Here is a 20,533-nt window from a genome sequence, read left to right as displayed (position 1 = left end):
TGTAGGAACACTGTCAAGGAGGCTGGCACTCGGATACCTTTCCTTTTCCAAGGGCACTTTGTTTTTTGTGCATGTGCACTATGGACTAACTGAAGTCAGTTGAAGCCTGTAGAATTGCTCAGAGAGACTTGTAAACACAAGTGAGATACTGCTGTGCTGAAACGCAATGACCTCATATTTTATAGATGAATATGTATTTCTATAATGATGCTCGGGCAGGATCTAACAGCAGATCTGAAGAAGAGAAAGAAAACCGGAGATGTCTAAGTGATAGGTAAAGCATCCATTTGTCAAGGTGTCTTTTCCAGGTATAACGTGGTATGAACATGTCTGTGATTTCCACTGGTGACGTAATCCTGGGTACAGAAACACCCAGGAATGATTCAGAGTACTTAGTTTGGGGCTGGAGCGATGACTCAGCGATCAAGAGCACTTACTGCTCCTGCAGAGGACGTAGGTTTGATTGTCAGTACCCACACAGCAGCTCACAACCATCTGTAACTCCAGTTCCAGGACAGCCAATGCTCTCTTCTGACCTCCGAGGGCACTGTACACACATGGTGCACATATATTCGTGCACACACACACACATACACATGAACTATTCAATAATTATCTTTTAAAACTAAATGATACATTTTAGTTAAAGGTGAGAGAAGCTGAGGCCTTTTGCTCATTAAATTCACGGAGCCCAGGCTGAGAATATTTGCTATTATAAAAATAGAGCCTCATTTTTTAAAAAGATGACGCTTCAAGAAATCCTATCCAGAGCTGTCTCTAATTTTATGATGTATAAAAAACTTTCCATGAAAACTAGTCATACTAGTTTCACAAGTATGACTTCAGTCCTCGTATGTATGAGGCCCCTTGGCAGGCTACTGAGTTCTCTCTCATGTTAGAGACTTTTCTCCTAGCAGGAAAAAATGCCTACTTAAGGGTAGTGACCCCACTGTGGTTCAGAATTGAGAATGAGAAATAGTCCATGATGATGGTGTGGCCCTTTAGATGCCCTGCCTGAGAACTGACAGAGTGGCTCAACTGTTAAGAGCACAGCTGCTCTTATCGAGGACCAAGGTTCAGTGCCCAGCACCCATATGAGGGTTCACAACTGTCCCTAACTCTAGTTCCAGGGGATTCAGCACTCTCTTCCGGCTTCCTTGGGTACCAGGCGTGCATATATTCATGTAGGCAAACACTCACACACATAAAAGGACAAATAATTGATTGTATCACTAAGCAGATGGTCACCAAGTACTTGCTGTAGCCTCCAATAAAGACATGCACTGAATCAAATTGAAAGGTTACTTAAAGACATTCTTCAGGGGCTCTCACCAGTGTCACCAGTGTGACATTTAGAGACACTGTGGCACAAGGCTAAGAGCTCTGTTCCAATAGAGTTTGTTGCAAACATTAGCTTGCTTATTGCCTGAGTCAATCTTGGGAAATTAAACACTCTGAGCTTCAGCTTTCCTCTCTGGGACTTGGGTCTTAAAATAATAGCCACTTGTACCCTGCAGAGTTGGTTCTCTCTGCAATTAAGTATAAGAATTATGTAAGTTCCTTGAGCCCAGCCAACATGTGGCATGTGCTCAGTTTGGGGGTCTCTCTTGTTTTGGGGGTTGGCAGGAAGGAACACATTCTGTGACTTTCTGGGCCACGGAGACCCCTGTGTGTGCCCACACTTACAGCTCTAATCGAGAAGCCAGAGGCCAGCCTGGTGGCGTGCCTAGGCGACTCTTGTTTAGATCCAGCCAGATCCCAAAGCTTCCTTCCGGCCTGAATTGTTATTGTGACTCCCTTTGCCTCCTCTTTGAAGTCTCTGGATTGACAGATGTTATTCAATCACTCCACACACGTGCAACTTTATGTGTAGGCAAAAAAAAAAAAAAAAGAAAGAAAGAAAGAAAAGAAAAGGTCACAGGAAACTGGAGGGGAAAGTGAAGCTTTGGTTTCTGACCTTAAACCAGGGGATTTCTAGAACCTTCTGCAGTCAGTGCCACAAATTAATTTCATGTGGGCGCTTGCCTCAGACTTAGAAGAAATAGAAATGAGCAAGGAGGATCTTTTCTGTAAGTAACTAGGAATCATAAGCTGATCAGTAGCAAATGAACAGTTTGTTCAGATGTTTTAACGAGTTAGAGACTCAGGTAATAGCTAAAATTCTGAATTGTATTTTCTGGTATGTGGAAAGGAATATTCACAACCAAAAGTAAAGCCTGTCCAAATTCTCCCAGTGTATTACAGGGCACTGAAAATAATGTTTATAGGATAGGGGGCTGCTGATTTTTTTTCTATAAAAATTGTTCCAGATAGTAAATACTTCTGGCTTTATGGAGCAGAGCTGATCTTTTTTGCAGGAAGGTCTCTATTAAGAGCACCCACAGAAGACTTCTCTCTCCTTCCCCACCCCTTCTGTTTAATAACTGTTGGGAGTACCGGGGTAGCTTCATCACAAGGCTGTACAGAAACTAAATCTGCCTGCCTTATAACATAAGGCAATATTCATCTAACAGCGCAAACATGAAATTCATGCAAGTGACCCAGCCTATGCTGGTTGCCAGTATATCCCTGTGGTACCAGATGACCTGACCATTGTCCCTGAAGAGTTTCCATAGCCCTGAGAGGACCGTTCAGCCAATGAACCAAACAGTTGTTTGGTTTAAGTTTTTTTTTTTTTTTTTTTTTTTTGAGACAGGGTTTCTCTGTCTAACAGTCCTGGCTGTCCTGGAACTCACTTTGTAGACCTGGCTGGCCAAATAGTATTATGGCAAGGTGTCTCATGTAGAGCTGACTGTGGAGAGCTGAGACATGAAAGCCTTCACTTGTAAACACGTCCACAGGTGGTAGGGATACAGTCTATGATTTTCTGTGGCCCCTAAGTAATACTTCACCTGTGTCTTTAATTTTGACATCAAGGAATTGATTTGTGTGTGTGTGTGTGTGTGTGTGTGTGTGTGTGTGTGTGTGTGTGTAACTGTCATGGTCTGCCACTACCGCTGTCACTCAATCCCTGTCCCAACACCAACATTGGGTAGCTCAAATTACCCTGTAACTCCAGCTCCAAGTGATCTGATACCCTATTTGGCCTCTGAGGGCACCTACACACACACACACACACACACACACAAACATACACGTACTTAAGAAATGAAATAATCTTAAGGAATTTTGAAGGCTCCATAACCAAATTATATATCTTGCCCTATTTTTAAAAGATTTATCTTCCTTTTATTTCCTATGTATGAGTGTTTTGCTTACATGCATGTATGTGCACTGCATGGTGCCCGTGAAGCACAGAAGAGGTGCCAGACCCCCTGGAACTAAAGTTAAGGACATTGGAAATTGCCATGTGGTGTCCTCTGCAAGAAGAGCAAGTGCTCTTTACCTTACTTTACTGAAACATCTCTCCACTCTTATTTTTTTCCTGTTTTTAAAGTGCATTAATGTATCTCTTCAGAAAATTGTTCTTTCCCTACCAACATCCTGGAATCCTAAAGTTTCAGTACTTTAATTTTGAGCGGTAGGATTCTGGCCTTGGAATTTAGTCAGTGGCTTCAACAAACACTTCAGTCATATGGAACCATGTCTGCCTGCTCTCCCTTCCTTTCCCTTCCCGCAATGTCTCTTAAGTGACTGTGTCAAATGCCAGATAGGTTCCAAGTTCCCTCTAAGACACCTTAGCCGTCTTCCTAGTCACCTGGCTTGAATACTCACTGCCCCTCCCCACCCCAGTAACTGAAGTAGCTGAGTATTATTGGTTGAATAATTACAAATCCTGTGTCTTATATCAAATCCACCTCAGCCCCCTCTACCAACTGCTTCCCTCTCTGGTCCCTTACAGAGACATTCTGAAAAGGGTTCTCACATACGTCATGTATTCCTTCTCCCTCACATGGGCTCTTTCTGTGCCTCATGGGTGGCTCTCATTTGTCAGAGAACAACTCAAAGATAGTCCCTGATCCTGTACCACCCTTGTTTCTCTAAGTTTCCTCACATCCCATCAACCCACATATTGTACCATATTCTTGCCTCCCTTCTGGACTATCATGTATTTTACTCAACGCTTGTGTGCGTGCCCTGACTCTCCCACTGTGTAGTGTGAGGACAGAGGCATGCTAATAGTAGGCGTTCGGGAATGCCGTGGCTCTAATGTTAGAGCCTGAGGCCTGCTCGTCAGGGAGAACCTCAAGCCCAGGTGAACAGTGCATGACTAGAAGTCTGGCATTCATGTGGATCTCTTCAACTACCCTCTGCCCATTATAGATTTCTAACCATGACCTTTTTCCCAAGAGGAGATCCAATAACAAATGATCAAAGCTAGCAGGTGAACCAAAGTTGCACATAAGACATTGTTAGGTCTTGGGTGTGTTGTCTCCACCATCAGCAACCAAATGCCTGGCAACAAGAGAGATACTGAGTGGACGTAAGTCTTCCAGAGACCACTCTCCCCACTGCTCGGGCCCAGAGCTGGTGTTTCAGGGTAGCCTGGGTGGGAGTCAGAGTGAGCAGAGAGAACTGGAGGCTGGAATCCATAGGAACAACAGGACTGTGGCATCTCTACAGCAGGGGTCCCCAACCTTCCTAATGCTGTGACATTTAACACAGTTCCTCATGTTATGGTGACCTCCCACAACCATAAAATTATTTTTGTTGTTACTTTTATGACTGTAATTCTGCTACTGTTGTGAATAACAGTGTAAGTATCTGTGTTTTCTTGTGGTCTTGGGGGTCCTTCAACTCTTAAAGGGGTTGCAACCCAGAGGGTGAGAACCATTGCTCTACAGTTTTATGGGGTTCTTTATGGATTGATTACTTTTTGTATTGCTATGACAAAATGACTTGACTGGAATCAAATTAAGGAAGGAAGAGATTATCCTGGCTTGCAGCTTGAGGGGATGCAGTCAGTCACGGGTGAAAGCAGGCTGTCAGGACCTGGTCACAGTGCATTCGTAGAAAGCAGAGAGCACACTGAAAAAATGAGGTTCCACGTCTTAAGACCCACCCTAAAGGACCCACTCCAGCTAGTAAGTGAGGTTCCACTTGGTGAAGGTTCTATAAGCTTCCAAAACACCACCAGCAGCTGGGAATTGCGTTTTCAAACACGCGACCCTGGCCAGGTTGCAGTGAGGGAAGCCTTTAACACTAAATCACACTACTATGTAAGTAACCATTTGAAAGCAGGAGTTACATCATTCTTTCCCTATCCCAGATGCCTCGACCTTCGTTACTGTTCAGTATATTGTAGTTACTCAGCTCTGTGTGTGAGTGTGTGCTCACATATATGTGCTTATGTCTGCAAGGTACACAAGTGTGCAAATGTGTGAGTCTGGATGCTAGATGATTTCTTAGAAGTGGAATCCTAAACATGCACCCTTTTAGTGACAGGGTCTTCCACTTATTCTGAGACTCACTGATTTGGCCTAACTGGCTGACAAGTGAGCCTCAGAGATCCACCTGTCTCCATTTCCCCAAGCTTGAAGGCAGCTGCCTTAACGACTGCCGTCTCCCCAGTTCCCCCTCATGGAGATGATTGCTGATGAAGAAGAGACTTGGAGCCAGTATATAACAACTTCTTATGTATCAAACTTTGGTTGATATGGGATCTCTGATCATATCTAATGTGGTTTCACCTTGGGAAGGGCATGGCTGGTGTGCTGGTGTGTAGCATCACTGTAAGAATCACTGTCTAGGATCCGCGGACACAGTTCATGGTTGTAGACTTGCCTCCTGGTGGCCCACAGCTCCCAAACCTAATCATTCTCTCCTGCCTTATCTCTATGTCAGAATATACCGCCAGCAATCCTGACCTGTTCCTGGTCATTATCCAAGTGACCGGCGTCAGCCTCCTGCCTCCGCTGGGGATTGCTATAGCTGTGATCGTCATCTTCTACTGCTATCGTGTCCATCGGCAACAGAAGCTGAGCCCATCCTGGGAAAGCAGCAAGGCCCGGAAGCTCATGGAGTTCAGCGACAACTGTGCCATTATCCTGGAAGATGACCGGTCAGACATCAGCTCCACGTGTGCCAACAACATCAACCACAACACAGAGCTGCTGCCCATTGAGCTGGACACACTGGTGGGGAAGGGCCGCTTTGCAGAGGTCTACAAGGCCAAGCTGAAGCAAAACACTTCAGAGCAGTTTGAGACCGTGGCGGTCAAGATCTTCCCCTATGAGGAGTACACTTCCTGGAAGACGGAGAAGGACATCTTCTCAGACATCAACCTGAAACACGAGAACATCCTGCAGTTCCTGACTGCTGAGGAGCGGAAGACAGAGCTGGGCAAGCAGTACTGGCTGATCACAGCATTCCACGCCAAGGGCAACCTGCAGGAATACCTTACAAGGCATGTCATCAGCTGGGAGGACCTGCGCAAGCTGGGCAGCTCCCTGGCCAGGGGCATCGCTCATCTCCACAGTGACCACACTCCTTGTGGGAGGCCCAAGATGCCCATCGTTCATAGGGACCTCAAGAGCTCCAACATCCTCGTGAAGAACGATTTGACCTGTTGCCTGTGTGACTTTGGGCTGTCCTTGCGCCTGGACCCAACTCTGTCTGTGGATGACTTGGCCAACAGCGGACAGGTGAGTGAGAGCTGCTGCTTCAGCCCCTGACCTCATGCCTGGCCTTGCCTCTGCCTTTCTTTTAGTTTCTGTAATGTTTTAATTAGAAGTGTGTGTGTGTGTGTGTGTGTGTGTGTGTGTGTGTGTGTGTATGCTTACACACAAGCATGCACTCACCCAAGCATGCATGTGTGGAGACCAGACATTGACATCAGGTGTCTTTCTTCATTGCTTTCCACCTTGTTTTTTGAGGCAGAGTCTCTTACTGAATCCAGAATTCACTGATGGGTTAGATTGGTGGGCCAGTGAACTCTAGAGTCCTGTTCTCTCAACTCCACCCCAACCCAGAGGCCCTGGGGTTACAGAAGTAAGCCAATGTGCCTGGATTTTACCTGGGTATTGAAGATCTGAACTCAGGTCCTCATGCTTATGTAGCAATCATTTGATCCACTGAGCCATCTCCCTGGTCCTCATTTAATATGTTCATTAGTATACTGTACATGTCATACAAAGTAATGGGTTTCCTTGTGACATTTCCATCCATACATATAAACAACTTTAAATAATGCCTTGAATGAACATCTTTCTATTATCCCTTCTCTTCCCTGCCCTCCTTCTCCTTCCATGTCTCTAATAAGTCCCTCCCCCACCTCCCCATCCCTTACTTCCATTTTCTTCCCTCCCTTGAAATTCCACACAGGATAGACAGCACTCAGCATGCCTTCTTGAGCCTGGCTCATTTCACTTAACATGATATTCTCCAGGTCCATCCATTTTCCCGTAGATGCCATCTTCTCATTCTTCTTTACATATGAATAAAACTCTACTGTGCATGTATGTCGCACATACATGTAGTCATGTATGTCAGCCCAAGCTGACAACATAACTTGGCTATTTTCACCTCCCCCTTGACCCCGCCCTCTTGTCTCAGGGAGCTCTACATTATAGTATTTATTTAAGGAATCTAGAAAATTAGTGTGTTAGTCCCCACCAGTCCCCAACATAACCCATAGTCTTTCGACTACGGACCTTTGTTAATAGATGGCATTGTCCCTCCCTGGCTTCAGGATCCCGTCCAGCCCAGTCAGCTGTTGTTCCCCATCCTCCTGTTTGCAAATGGTTTTCTTTCTTTCAGGAACTGTTAACATCTTACCTCTATCTTTTCCTCTCATATAGTTGTTCTGGATCCTTTCTGCTGTCTAGTCTCAGTGGTTGTATTAGTTTCTAGATTCTAGAAGGAGACCAAATCCTCCTCCACTTAGGAGTCTACCAAAGATACCCAGCACAATGCCTCAGGCAGTGAATGTGACAATAAGTATTTGTTGAAGGAGTGAACAGTTCCATATGTCTGTCTGTCTGACTTTAATTCTCTGTGTGTACTGACACATATGTGTACCTGCACACAGACACACAGACAACACACACACACACACGTGCACACATGCACGCACACGTATCTGTATGGAACCCAGAAATATTCCTCCATTGCTACTCACCTTGTTTTGTGAGACAAGGCCACTTACTGAAACTGGAGCTCCCCAATTTGGCTAGGCTAGATGGATAGACAGCTCCAGGGGTCCTCCTGTCTTTGCCAGACTCCACACACTGGTGGAATTACAAGGGTGTGCCACCACTACCACCTTTGGTATAGATGCTGGGGACTGAAGTTCTGTCCTCTTGCTTGCGTGGCAAGCTCTTTGCTGACTAAGCCATCTATTCGACACAGTGATTCCATTTTGGAAGTGTTGTCCCAGATCCAAATGGAAAGCCTTTGATGAGGGCATGTTTGGAGGATTTCCTTCCCTGGTGACAGCTGAGGACTAACACAGTGGGCCCATCAGGGCACGGCTGTTCTCTCTAGCTCGATAAAAGGGCACACTCTAAAACCGCCATGAACAAAACTTGAGAAGTTTCTGCCTTGTCAGCATTCTGTCCATGGCAGCACATGCAGTGTGGGGGTCATGAATGCTCTGTCCATGGCCACACATGTGGTGTGGATGGAGGTCATCTTGCTGAGACACAAATTAATATGTCAGGACAATGACTCACAGAGCACTCCATTAAAAAGAAAACTGTCTTCTAAGACATGCCAATAAGAACTATTCTTTGGAACAATGGTGTCACATTATTTGATCTCTGCAAGACAGGACAGTGATTGACATTGGATGAAACTGTCATTTGTGCTGCAGTGGCACACATTTCCATTTGAAAAACTTCCCTTAGAAATAGCTTTCCCTTCTCCCTGTGGGCCCTCTGTTTGTTTAGTGTCAATCATAAAACTGATCACAAGCCTAAATAACCAGAATGCAACTACACTTCACATTCATGGAAATTATGGTATGACTTGGTCTTTTCATATGACTTTAATTTAGCAGAGATTTATGAAATTATGTCATACGGGCCATGGGGTAAATTAAAATTAAATGGTCCTTAAGAGACCCATACGGGTGGCTATTATTTTCCATGAGTTTTAGCATTTCAAGAATGAAAAAAATCTTAATTTACAAAACCAAATATAAATATGTAAGGGGGTGGAGAGATGGCTTAGCAACAAAGGGCACTTGCTGCTCTTACAGAGTGTTAGTCTAGGGGTTTTGATCAGGTTCCTTTTCCCTGGCAGTTAAAGAATTAAAGGTAGGAAAAAGCCTCAAATGGTGTCCATGGAAGAATCTCGAACAGCAGCAAATAGGGACAGGAAGAGTCAGCAATTAAAGAAAGGTGTTTATTGGATTGAAGAGACACAGACATGCAGCAGACACATAGAAAAAGGCCTGCAGAGCACAGAGGAAACTGAAAATCAGACTCTTCTCCAGGGCTGGGGTTTATCTCCTCTGAAGGGTCTTCCTCTCCTAATTTAGGGTTGGTCAGTTAGAAGAAAGTAAGAATGGCTGATTGCCTCAACTGCTACACAGCATGTCCTGACCAGGCCTTGAACTTGGTGATCCTCTCTCTCCATCAGGAGACCTACTGGTGGGAGACAAACAGCCCATGAGGCCTTTGTTTTAAGCTGACAGGATTTTGTGCCAGGTCACCAGGGAGAGGAAGAAGTCAACAATTTTGGAAGTTTACCACCTTTATTACTTAGTGATAGTCCCTCTCACTGTCTGTCTTCCATGGACTCCTTCTGATTCCTAGTCCCTCCAGTAGACCTAGAGGAGGGTTCCTAGCGCCCATATAGCAGCTTACAACTGTCTGTAATTCCAACTCCCAGGATCTATGTCCTCTTCTGGCCTCTGTAGACACAAATCACACTTGTGGTACTCGAAATAAAACTAAATAAATCTTTTAAAAAATATAAGCACCTAAAATGTCATAGATGTAGTAGACCTAGGGGTTATCTATAAGAATATTGAACAATAGGATGGCATATGCAGTCACATTAGTGGCTCTGGGCTGGGACACTTGTTTGAGCATGTTTTGTCATTGGAGAGTTTTCAGAGAGAGAAAATAACACCATGTGTTGTGTCTGCCTGTGTAATTCTCATCATTTAAAGCAGCACTCTGATTTTCTTAGAGAGAGCATCTGCACAGGGCTGGGGCTGTAACTCAGTCAGCAGAGTGCTTGCCTAGAGTGCATGGAGCCCTGGGTTAGCTTCCTAACATCCACATCAAGGGGCTGTGGTAGTGTGTTTCTGTACTCTCAGCACTCTGCAAACGGAGCATCAGGGGTTCAAGGTAAACACCAGCTACAGAGCATGGGACCAGCTTGAGCTGCTTAAAACAGTGTCAAAAAAAAACACAGGAAGAAAGGGAGGGAGGGAGGGAGGGAGGGAGGGAGGGAGGGAGGGAGGGAGGGAGGGAGGGAGGGAGGGAGAAATAAAGGAAAGAAGGAAGGGATAAGAAGAAAGAAAATATCACACCTCCAGCTGAAGAGCTGTTGCCAGTTGATGGCTCCTGGGGGAACGGGGAGAGGAGCCATGTTTCTTCAGTGGTATAGCCACTGTTAGTTACTCTGATCCTGGAAAGCCCCCACCAATGGTTTTATGAGCAGCATGACTGAAATGCAATGAATGGTTTAAAAAAGACATGGAAGTGGGTATTATCAAGAAGGGGTTCAAGAAGCGGGCAGCAAATAAGAGAGGATAATGGGAGAGAATATGATCAAAATACATTGTACACATGTATGAAGTTGCCCAAGAGTAAAAGAAGAAACCTCTGGAAACAAACATAAGATCATCTGCATACAAGAAGCCCAAGCTTAAGTTCCCTGTGACAAATTCCATCAAAACTAAAATGAAATCAGGAGCTTCATTCTGTTTTTGTTTTTGTTTTTTTCCCCTTTAGGTGGGAACAGCAAGATACATGGCCCCTGAGGTTCTAGAATCCAGGATGAATTTGGAAAATGTGGAGTCCTTCAAGCAGACAGATGTCTACTCCATGGCTCTGGTACTCTGGGAGATGACATCCCGTTGCAATGCAGTGGGAGGTACGTGCTTGGTCACAGAGCAATCGGTGGTGGGTCCCCATTCCAGATGATGTGATGGTGTCTGTTCCCAGCGTGGTTCCAGGGTTCAGTGCAGAGCACTGGGGGACTCCACACTGGGAGGAGTAGATCATGTAGCAGTCACTCCTCTAGGATCCCTGTCTGAAGAGCTAAGGTTTCTAACCGAAAACCCTCATTGAGAACTTAAGCCTTTACATGCCCCTTCCTCATGGCTATATAGAATTACTTTCTCTCCACAGATATTTTAACATCTTGCAGGAGGTGGTCACTAGAAGCAGGAATAAGAATGACTTGTGTTTACCTAAAGGATAATAGTCAGATGAGCGTCTGTGTTTTGTTTCTTCTCATTTGGGTTTAAAGGACTGAAAAAAAAATACTTGACTAAATATTTACTCTTGTAGACATGACTTCTTTTTCACAAAACCAAGCAGGGTGGGTTTGATATGTCTGTTTGGGTTTTAAAACTCTGGGGACACTTATTGAAGAAGATAGCTAGCCCCTAAGACTTCTCCTATACCTTTCCTCTGGGAACCCCAGGGGATCCCCTGTCACCGTTCCTTCCCTTTCCTCCAGCCGTCTCCCCAAACAGAGTACCACAGCTCTCCCAGGTTCCCTTGTTCTCTTCTCCACCCCCTGTCTATCAAGTCCTTCCCACTGTTAGAGACGGCCTTAGGGTTGCCATCACTGCGATAAGATACTGACCAAAAGCACATGGTGGGGGGCTTTATTTCATCCTACATGTTCAGGTAAACAGTCCATGTCTGGGGAAGTCAGGCAGCCACTGGGGAACCTGAGGTGGGCACTGATGTGAAGACCATGGAGGAAGGCTTGCTCCTCATGGCTTACTTGGTCTGCTTTGTTAGAGCTCCCAGGACCACCTACCTGCCCAGGAGGGGCACTGCCCTAAGTGAGCTGGGCCCTCCAAGACCAATCATTAATCAAAAAGATGGCTCCACAAATCATTTTGCTGGGGAAATTTTCTCAGTTGAGGTCCCCTTTTCCAAAAAGACTCTAGCTTGTGTCAAGCTGACATAAAAGTAGCCAGCACAGAGGCTGCCATTGCCTTGACCTTGATAATATAGATAAGAAAGACCATCCCTTGAATGTTCTACTCCTGCTTTGTCTTGGGGATACTGTTTCCAGATGGCCAGAAAGATTGGTGGCTTTCCACATTCTGTCTCCATTACCCATCCTCCACTCAGTAGCTTCCAAATGAGTCCATCCCCAGCATTGTCCAGATGAAGTCGAGCTTGATTCTTTTTGACATTTTGTTTTATAACATTAGATTTACAAAATAGCATCAAGAAGGGCACAGAGAGCTAAGGAGATGGTTTAGTCACTAAAGTCTCACCACACAAACCTGAGACATGAGTTCAGATCCTAGGTAAAAGGTGGCTTTTGTGGACGACACCTATAATCCTAGTGTTGGGGAGGCAGATGCAGGAGGATGCCTGAGGCTCAATGGCCAGGCGGTTGACCCGAATTAGTTTGCTTCAGGATGAGAGGGATCCTGTCTAAAAGCATAAAGAACAATGTCAACCTCTAGTCTACACACACACACACACACACATACACACACACACACACACACACCCTTACAAACATGTCCACACACATATACACAAAATTAATTAAAAAGAATGTTAACAGAGAGATCTAGATGTGTAATTCCAACACTCAAGATACTAATTCAGGAGGATTGAAGCAAGTTTTAGGTCAGTCTGGGCTACTCAGTAATTTACAGGCCAGCCTGGACCACAGAGAAGATCCTATCCTAGACACAGAAACAGACAAACAACCATCACAACAACCACACAAATGCAGAGACTCCAGCCCACTCACCCACCTTTAATCCAGTTTAAAATTTAGCCTAGCGGAGCGGTGGTGGCGCACCCCTTTAATCCCAGCACTCAGGAGGCAGAGGCAGGCAGATCTCTGTGAGTTGGGAGACCAGCCTGGTCTACAAGAGCTAGTTCCAGGACAGGCTCCAAAGCCACAGAGAAACCCTGTTTTGAAAAACAAAACAAAATAAAACAAAAAAACTTAGCCTAAATGCAAAAGAGAAGAAACGATCTGACTGTATTAAAGCCAGGACATTAAGGTTGGTGCAGTGCTCTGTGTTGACCTGTAGACCTCACTTGGACTCCCGAGTCACCAGGAATGTGTTTTCTTGGAAGATGACTCAGGTTAGGATTCACACGGGTCTAACTCAGGTGCTTCCACAGTCTTCCATGACCTTGACACTTGTAAAGTTGAAGCCAGCTCCTCAGAGCCTGGATCCCACTTTGGGTTTTGGTGGTGTTTTCTCACCATTAGATTGAGATGACATGTCTGGAATAAGAACACTGTAGACACTGTGGTAACTTCTCTGCCCTTGGAAACAAGGGCAGGGTTGCTGGTGTCGGCCAGGAGGTCTGAGTGCCAGGTTCCCCTCGGTAGATATGGCATTTTCCAATTGTAATGGACACACACAGGGGAGATACTCTGGCTTGTTGATAGTCTCACTTGTTAATTTGTGGATCTACCAAGAATTTCCCACTTTAAACAATTATCACTGTGATGTTTGCCTCATGCAAATGTTTCTGCTTTTGTTAATTAGTAGGTATTTTACTCTGAGGGAATCTCTATGTCTCACTGTCCCTGGGTATTTATCCATTATTTGTGCATTTATATCAGCTGGGGACAAAGAGCATTTCTTTCATTCTATGGATATCCAATAATGTCATTACTTAATTTTGTTGCTCAAATGGTGACCTCTTTGGTTCCTAACCCAAACTTGCTGACACATTGTCCAAGGCTGTTCCAACTGGACCTGATACTGGTTCTGAGTCTTCGTCCCTTGCAGAAAATGTTTGACTCCCCATATCCTCAAGGAGGATCTAGGTCACCTCTTCTTCATCCATGGTTGAGCCACTGCCATCTATTTCTCTGGCCTCTGTGGAGATGGTTATTCCTATCTGGCTGGCACAATTCTCTCCTGGTTTCCTGCCTAAGGGGTCTTATTCTATACTTCTACAAGTAGCTGTGTGTGTGTGTGTGTGTGTGTGTGTGTGTGTGTGTGTGTTCCTCACAGTTAAATCTGTTCAACTACCAGCCATCGTAAATGATTTGCTGCTTGGAAGCTTCAAGGACTCCAACATGACTCTGTAGATTGATAGGAGTCCTGTCAAAGACAATGCTGTCCCCACCAGAATCAATGTACCTGGCTAGCATGTCCTCTCCCATGCTCTGGGGGCTGAGTTTCTATAAACAGCCCCTGAGATCGTGTCTGGTCTCCAGCTCTAACAAGGCAGTCAGCCTAAGGCTCTGGCGTGTTCTGCTTTTGCTGTCCTCACTGACAAGAGCCCCTTCCTGTTGAAATTTGCTGAGTGCGAAAGAATTGGGCATGTGAGGGAGAGCCAAGCTCACCAACTTTTATGAGTTCTAAAAAAGAAAGCTCCGGGATAAACAAGTTTCCCTGTGGTAGGAACCAGGATCTGTTTTCTTTAGCTCATCTCAGAAAAACCCTTTATAACCTTTGAGGTAAAAACAGGCAGGAACCGGACGGAGCCCCTCCTGGCATGCCTTTGTTTGGCGGTAATTTCCCGCTCCTGATTCCCCTGTCTCCACTCTGGCCATATCCACCCTCATGTACATCACTAGACTTAAACTTGGGACACCATGTGGCATGTCCCTGAGAATACATCGACCTCTTCTAAAAGTGTCAGATTTGTGTGTGCATGTGTGTGCTAGTTTGTGTGTGTGTGTGTGTGTGTGTGTGTGTGTGTTAGTGTGTGTGTGTGCTAGTTTGTGTGTGTGTGTGTGTGTGTGTGTGTGTGTGTGTGTGTGTGTGTGTACACCTGTGGAGGTGCACAACCTCTAGGGTCTTCCATAGTACTTCTTATCCACTTTGTTTTTTGAGATGAAGCCTCACTGAACTTGGGCCTGTCTGATTTGGCTAGGCTGGGTGGCCAGTGAGCTCCAGGGATCCACCTGCCACTGCCTCTGTCTTCCTGTACTGAGATTACAAGTGCATGCTCTGGGGATCTCACTATAAACCCCCTTCCTGTCCCATCTCTTCTTTCAAGCAACATCCTGGGACTAACCCTGTGGCATGGATGTCCTTGCAGTCAGAGGCTCTTCATTTGAAGCAACACCTGTTAAAGGGCACAGCAGAAGGAGACAGGGAGCTGGATGTTCAGGTCAGCCTAAATCAGGGGATGCCTAGGTAGGAAGGACAGTGAGGGTGAGATGCAGTCTTGAGCAGTGTGGCTCGGGTGTCCTTTTGTCACGCTCCTCTCACAGCCAGCCTGGACTCTGTGCAGAGCAGCCCAGGGGCAGGAGCAGCATACAGCACATCCCTGGGGATGTTACCCTCAGCGTCACCAGGAAGACAGCGTAAACAGATGATAAATAGTTCCTCCTGAAGCTGAATCTAAGCTTCCTTCAGCATGCAATTCCACCACAGAGCTCCACAGACCATCATAGGGAGTAAAGAGTGCTCTGGGGAGGAAGAAGGTTTGGTTCAGGTTAAGAAAGGTCTGGAGGAACCACAGACAGCATCACCAAGTCAGTCACTTCATCCATCAGTGCACTGAGTTCCCCAGAATCGCATCTGGGGCATGACACAGTCAGCCTCCCTGAACAGAAAGAAAACCGGTTTCCAGGGTGGGACAACAATGGAGCCAGGAGCCCTGTAGCCACAGGACTTCCCTTCCTGGGAGAGAGTCTGCCTGCCTGGTGGAGAGCAGGAAAAATGGATGCTGAGAGTAGCATGTGGGTGGTTAGAGCCCCTGTGCACATCCTGCACTGAGGCACATCTCCTCAGAAGTACCGGGTGAGGCAGGGTGGCGCTCCTTAGGGGCCTCACTTCTGAAAGTCTGCATCTCGGAATTTTCCTGTCGCCTTTGATGAATCCCTGAGCGTGTGTGTGCATATGTATCTCTGTGTGTGAGAGAGCTTGTATGCATATATGTCTGTGTGCGTGTGTGTGTGTGTGTGTGTGTGTGTGTGTGTGTGTGTGTGTGTGTGTGAGAGAGAGAGAGAGAGAGAGAGAGAGAGAGAGAGAGAGAGAGAGAGGAGATGACCACAGGCCAGCCTCTGGTACTGTTCTCATGCAATGTCCACTTTTTTTTTTCTTTTTGAGACAGGATGTCTCATTTCCCTAGAAGTTGCCAAGCCAAGTAGGTCAGCAGTCCCAGGTACACAGCTGCTTCCACCTCCTCTGGAATGACAGGCATGTGCTGCCACACCTGGGTCTTTAATTTTGCTTTCTTCTGATGAAATCCAAGTCCCTGTGTTTGCTAGGCAGGCATTTTCCTGACAGTCCTCTTCCCAGCCCCCAGATCCCAGTTAACAGAGTCAAGGCTGTTAATCTCTGTGCGCAGATGCAGTCAAATCTTACTTCTTTATCCTGCCTTCCCCAAGGACATAGTCGGTCATCCATTCATTCACTCAGATGATATCTAACGAATGACCCTTGTGCCCAGGCACTCTTCTCCCTGCTGAGGAACAGGAGTGCATGTTTATTTCTGAGACCTGGTCACACACACCACGCCCACCACTCAGCCTCCCTGGTACTGGAATGTCAGGAATGCTGCACTGCACCTGGCAAGAGCGGTGGGTCCAAAGCCTCAGTCTCCCCAAAGGGGGTGGGCTTAGTGAGGAGTGACGCTGGGACATGTCAGCAGCAGATCTGGTGTCCAGCAAGGGACTGATGTATGTGATCATTTTAGAGAGAAAATTATAGCAGACTTGGGGGACAGATAATGCCACTGGGGTGGGTACTTCAGGCACTCTGAGTATCTCAGAGAATGCCTAAGAAAAACAAGGGGAACAAAATGAGCTGTGTAGAAGAACAAGATGGAAGGGCGGTTGGCGTGCCGCTGCTTTCTAATGGAGAGAGGGCAGGAGACCTCGACTGGACAAGGGCAGACCTGAGCTGGGCTCTCTTTTACATACAGCCTCTGTCCCAGGCCAGGCAGTTGGCCTGGGGTCTGGGCAGGTGTTTGCACTATGGTGTGTGGGAGGCAGATGAGGGAGGTGTCTAAGGTCCCCTTTGGGGAAATACAGCAGGCACCACATGTATTCATCCCCAGCCAGAACTGGCCCACGTGCAAACCAACCCAAGCCCTGGCCACTTGGACCTCTGAATAGAAGCTGGCACCCAATGGCCAGTGAGCAAGGGTTTGACACAGACAGCTCCTTCTAGAAGAAGCATCAAAAGAACAATGGGCCAAGCAGAAAGGAAAGGAAAGGAGGCTTGAAGAAACTTCAGGAAGGCCAGGCTGGAAACCACTTTGACCAGACTCCAAGGCAGCACCATTTGGAAAGTAAATATAAAATCAGAGGAGCACTGCCTTGGGGGACATTGTCCAACTACAGCCACAACAGCTGTGGGCCAGATGCTGATGGCCAAAGTGATGCCGGTGCCTGGGGGATGGGTCTGTGGTGATGCAGAGAAGGGCAGGCTGTTTCCCTTCAGAGGAGCTGGGGGACTTCCTGAGAGCAAGGAGAGCAGCCCACAGCTGCTTCTCAGCCCTGGCTGCAGGGAGAAGGGAAGGAAGAGAAAGTTCCATGCACCAGTAAAACAAAGGTCTCTAAGAGAAGGTGTGTTTTGAACGGTGTCAGAACCCAGGGCCTTCCGTCCATCCGGGAACCCTCAGCATGGGCTGGTTTAACTGTGGTAGAGACATCTGCTTTGGTCTGAGCACCCTGGATCCCGCAAAGAGGAACCTGAGTAAACATTGTACAGGTACCATGCCAACCCCGCCCTCCTGCGGTGTCTGTGGTTAAAGAATGAGACAGTCTTGTTCTTCCTCCACCCCCAGCCCTACCACTGCCCCACCTTTCCCAAAGCCAGAGTACACAAGTGTTTGGGTGCACTGCAGGAAAATCACAACAGTTAAGGGGATTTCTTTTCAATTAGTAGTTTTTACATAGCTTGTTTAGAAATTACCAACTGTCTCCATCCAGCAGACCCTAAAATACCCTTCCTGGGGGCCTATGATAGAGAGGGCCTCACCAAGGTTGGCAGGGAGAGAGACATTTGTCAGGTTTTCAGTGGGTGGGGTATTCCCTAGAGTGCTTGCTCTAGGCAGAGTTGGGGGAAGCACTTTTTAGGTAGGTAGAAGAAAGAGTAACAACTCCTTAGCAAGACAAAGCCAGTCTGCAGGGCCCCTGAAACACCAGGAGCAGCTCTGAACACTCTGTTAGCCAGCCTCACTTTTCTTTCTTTTCTTGCTTTCTATTTTAGTTGTTGTTGTTGTTGTTGTCATTTTGTTTGTTTTGTTTTTCGAGACAGGGTTTCTCTGTGTAACAGTCCTGGGTGTCCTGGAACTCGCTCTGTGGACCAGGCTGGCCTTGAACTCACAGAGTACTGCCTCTGCCTCTGCCTCTGCCTCCCTGAGTGCTGGGATTGAGGGCCTGCACCACCCAGCCCAGCTCAGCCTCACCTTTGTAATGGCAAACTTCAGATGTTGGATCAATCTCTCCAGGCTGTTTGTTGTTCAGCATTCTCTACCTGGCTCTTGGATACCCTTAAACCATGCTTAGTTCCCTCCAATCATTTTCCTTTGTCATGATCCAGCCCCCACTCCCCTGACACATCTAAAGCCTGTTTCAGACCTGTTATAGAATAAGAAAGGAACCAAGAATGGATCTAAGTGACATTACGTTTTTTATGAAATTAGTTGTTGGGGCAGCACATATGGGCCGTGGGGTGTTTGTATAGATCAGAGGACAAGTTATAGGAACTGGTTCTCTCCTTCCACCATGGCTCTCATGATGAAACTAGGTTCTTCGGGTTTGGTCTTCTCCCACCGAGCCATCTTATCACTCACTGTACTGAGTGACATAAACAGCCACGAAGTATAGCTGGAGATGCCTAACTGGGATTCATTTCTCCTATAACTCATTTCTGATGCCTTTTGCTGAAGCCTCTGTCCACTGAACTGAGGGCAACCACCTGACCCTCTGTTAAAAAGTAGATTGGGAAGTGCTCACGTACAACCAATAAGGTAATGGCTTTAAATCCCTTTAATCTCACAGAAGCCACCTTTGTGGAAGAGCCCAGGGGCACAGCCATGAGAGGAGATTGGGTTTTCTAGACACCTTCCTTTCGTGACTTCATGGGTTTAAACATGTACATTTTCTGAAACATTTTAAACACCAATATGAAAAATAAGTAGGTGGGTTGAGTCAATATGGGCTTAGCTGTGACACTTACTGAGGGGGATGGATTACAGTCTTCTAGGCTGGAGATATGGAGAGCCAAAGAGGTCCAGGCCACAGTAAGTATGCTGTCAATCATCCACACTGCTCTGTTCCTAGGACTATTTTATGGTACAGGGTATAAGTAAGATTTCCCTAGGAAGTCCATCAGCGCCCACGCACCAAGCACAAGACTCCCTGCCTGCTAACCTTTTCCCTCGGGTCTGACCCCTAACCTTGTTTCTCAGAGTTCATAGTTTTACTCGGGGCTCTGCCTTCTCATTCAGAGTCAAGGTGGACACCTGCCAAAACTTGAAGCAAATTTAGAAACTCCCTGCAGGAGGGACTGGCCTTCCACGTACTGCTCATGTCCCCAGGTCCCCATGCAGGCTCAGAGAACAGCAGATAGGATGGCCTGAGTAGCCACAAAAGTAGCAACCAACCCCTCTGCTTTGTGCCCAAAGCAGATACTAGATACATGGGCTGAGTGGCAAGTGTCCACACAGCTAGACGTGAGTCATCTGAGCACACTTGTGGACACAAGAGAAGAAAGTAAGGTCAGGGCTTAGGGTGTTCAAAATGAGGGGAGAGACCCCAGGAAGAACCAACAAAACCCATTGTAAGAAAAAAGTCTAGCATGTGTTGTTAGCTGCTATGGGAGCACATATTGTGCAAATGTGGCATTTTCAGGGGTGAAAGAAAAAGTCAGTTTGAAATGTGTGCACAAGGATACAAGATGGCTCAGAAAGTGGAGGCACCAGCTACCAAGCCTGAGCTCTTGAGTTCGAGTCCCAGGATCCATGTGGTAGAAGGAGAGAATGAGCAACTCCCAAAGAAGTTGTCCTCTAACCCCTGACCTCTGACCTCCAGAAGTGTACGATGGCTTGTACTCAAATGCATAAATAAGTCAATGTAAATATGTATGAATTTCAAATCTTGCCCCCACCCTAACCTGAGTTATTATTGACTGGTGATTGATTTTTTTGAGATGGGGGATGGGCCGTCTCACTTCTAGCCCAGACTGACTGTCAAGCCTTAGCTGGCTTCAGATTTATAGCATCCGTCTGCCTCAGCCTCCACAGAGCTGAGGTGACAGGTATGTACCACTGTACCCTCTTGAAAGGTCACTCTCAAGGGACAGGCACCTACCAGTTTGGGTCACGTGATGTTCTTTGACCATACCTTGTTTTTCCATTTTAAAGTCAGAAGGCAGCGAAGCTCTCAGATCCTCCCTGTGTGGCACAGTTAGTCTCTGCCAGCATCTTGCTGACCCTTGACCTCCCTTCCCCAGTGTACCCAAAGAGAGGAAGTAGGCCTTCAGGGCACAGGAAGTTCC

At 46.5% G+C, this 20,533-nt stretch overlaps 1 protein-coding gene across 2 annotated transcripts in view; it reads left to right on the top strand.

The window, feature by feature from the left end:
- Tgfbr2 (transforming growth factor beta receptor 2) overlaps positions 1 to 20,533 on the top strand; it is a 95,456-nt gene that overhangs the window by 65,182 nt on the left and 9,741 nt on the right. For both annotated transcript variants that reach the window (XM_027415317.2, XM_027415318.2), the window contains 2 exons: positions 5,785 to 6,584; positions 10,848 to 10,989. In XM_027415317.2, coding sequence (XP_027271118.1) covers positions 5,785 to 6,584; positions 10,848 to 10,989 — 942 coding nt within the window. The remainder of the gene's footprint in view (positions 1 to 5,784; positions 6,585 to 10,847; positions 10,990 to 20,533) is intronic.

This window comes from Cricetulus griseus, chromosome 4 (genome assembly GCF_003668045.3).
Source record: "Cricetulus griseus strain 17A/GY chromosome 4, alternate assembly CriGri-PICRH-1.0, whole genome shotgun sequence".
NCBI lineage: Eukaryota > Metazoa > Chordata > Mammalia > Rodentia > Cricetidae > Cricetulus > Cricetulus griseus.
This window is presented reverse-complemented; position numbering and strand designations above follow the sequence as displayed.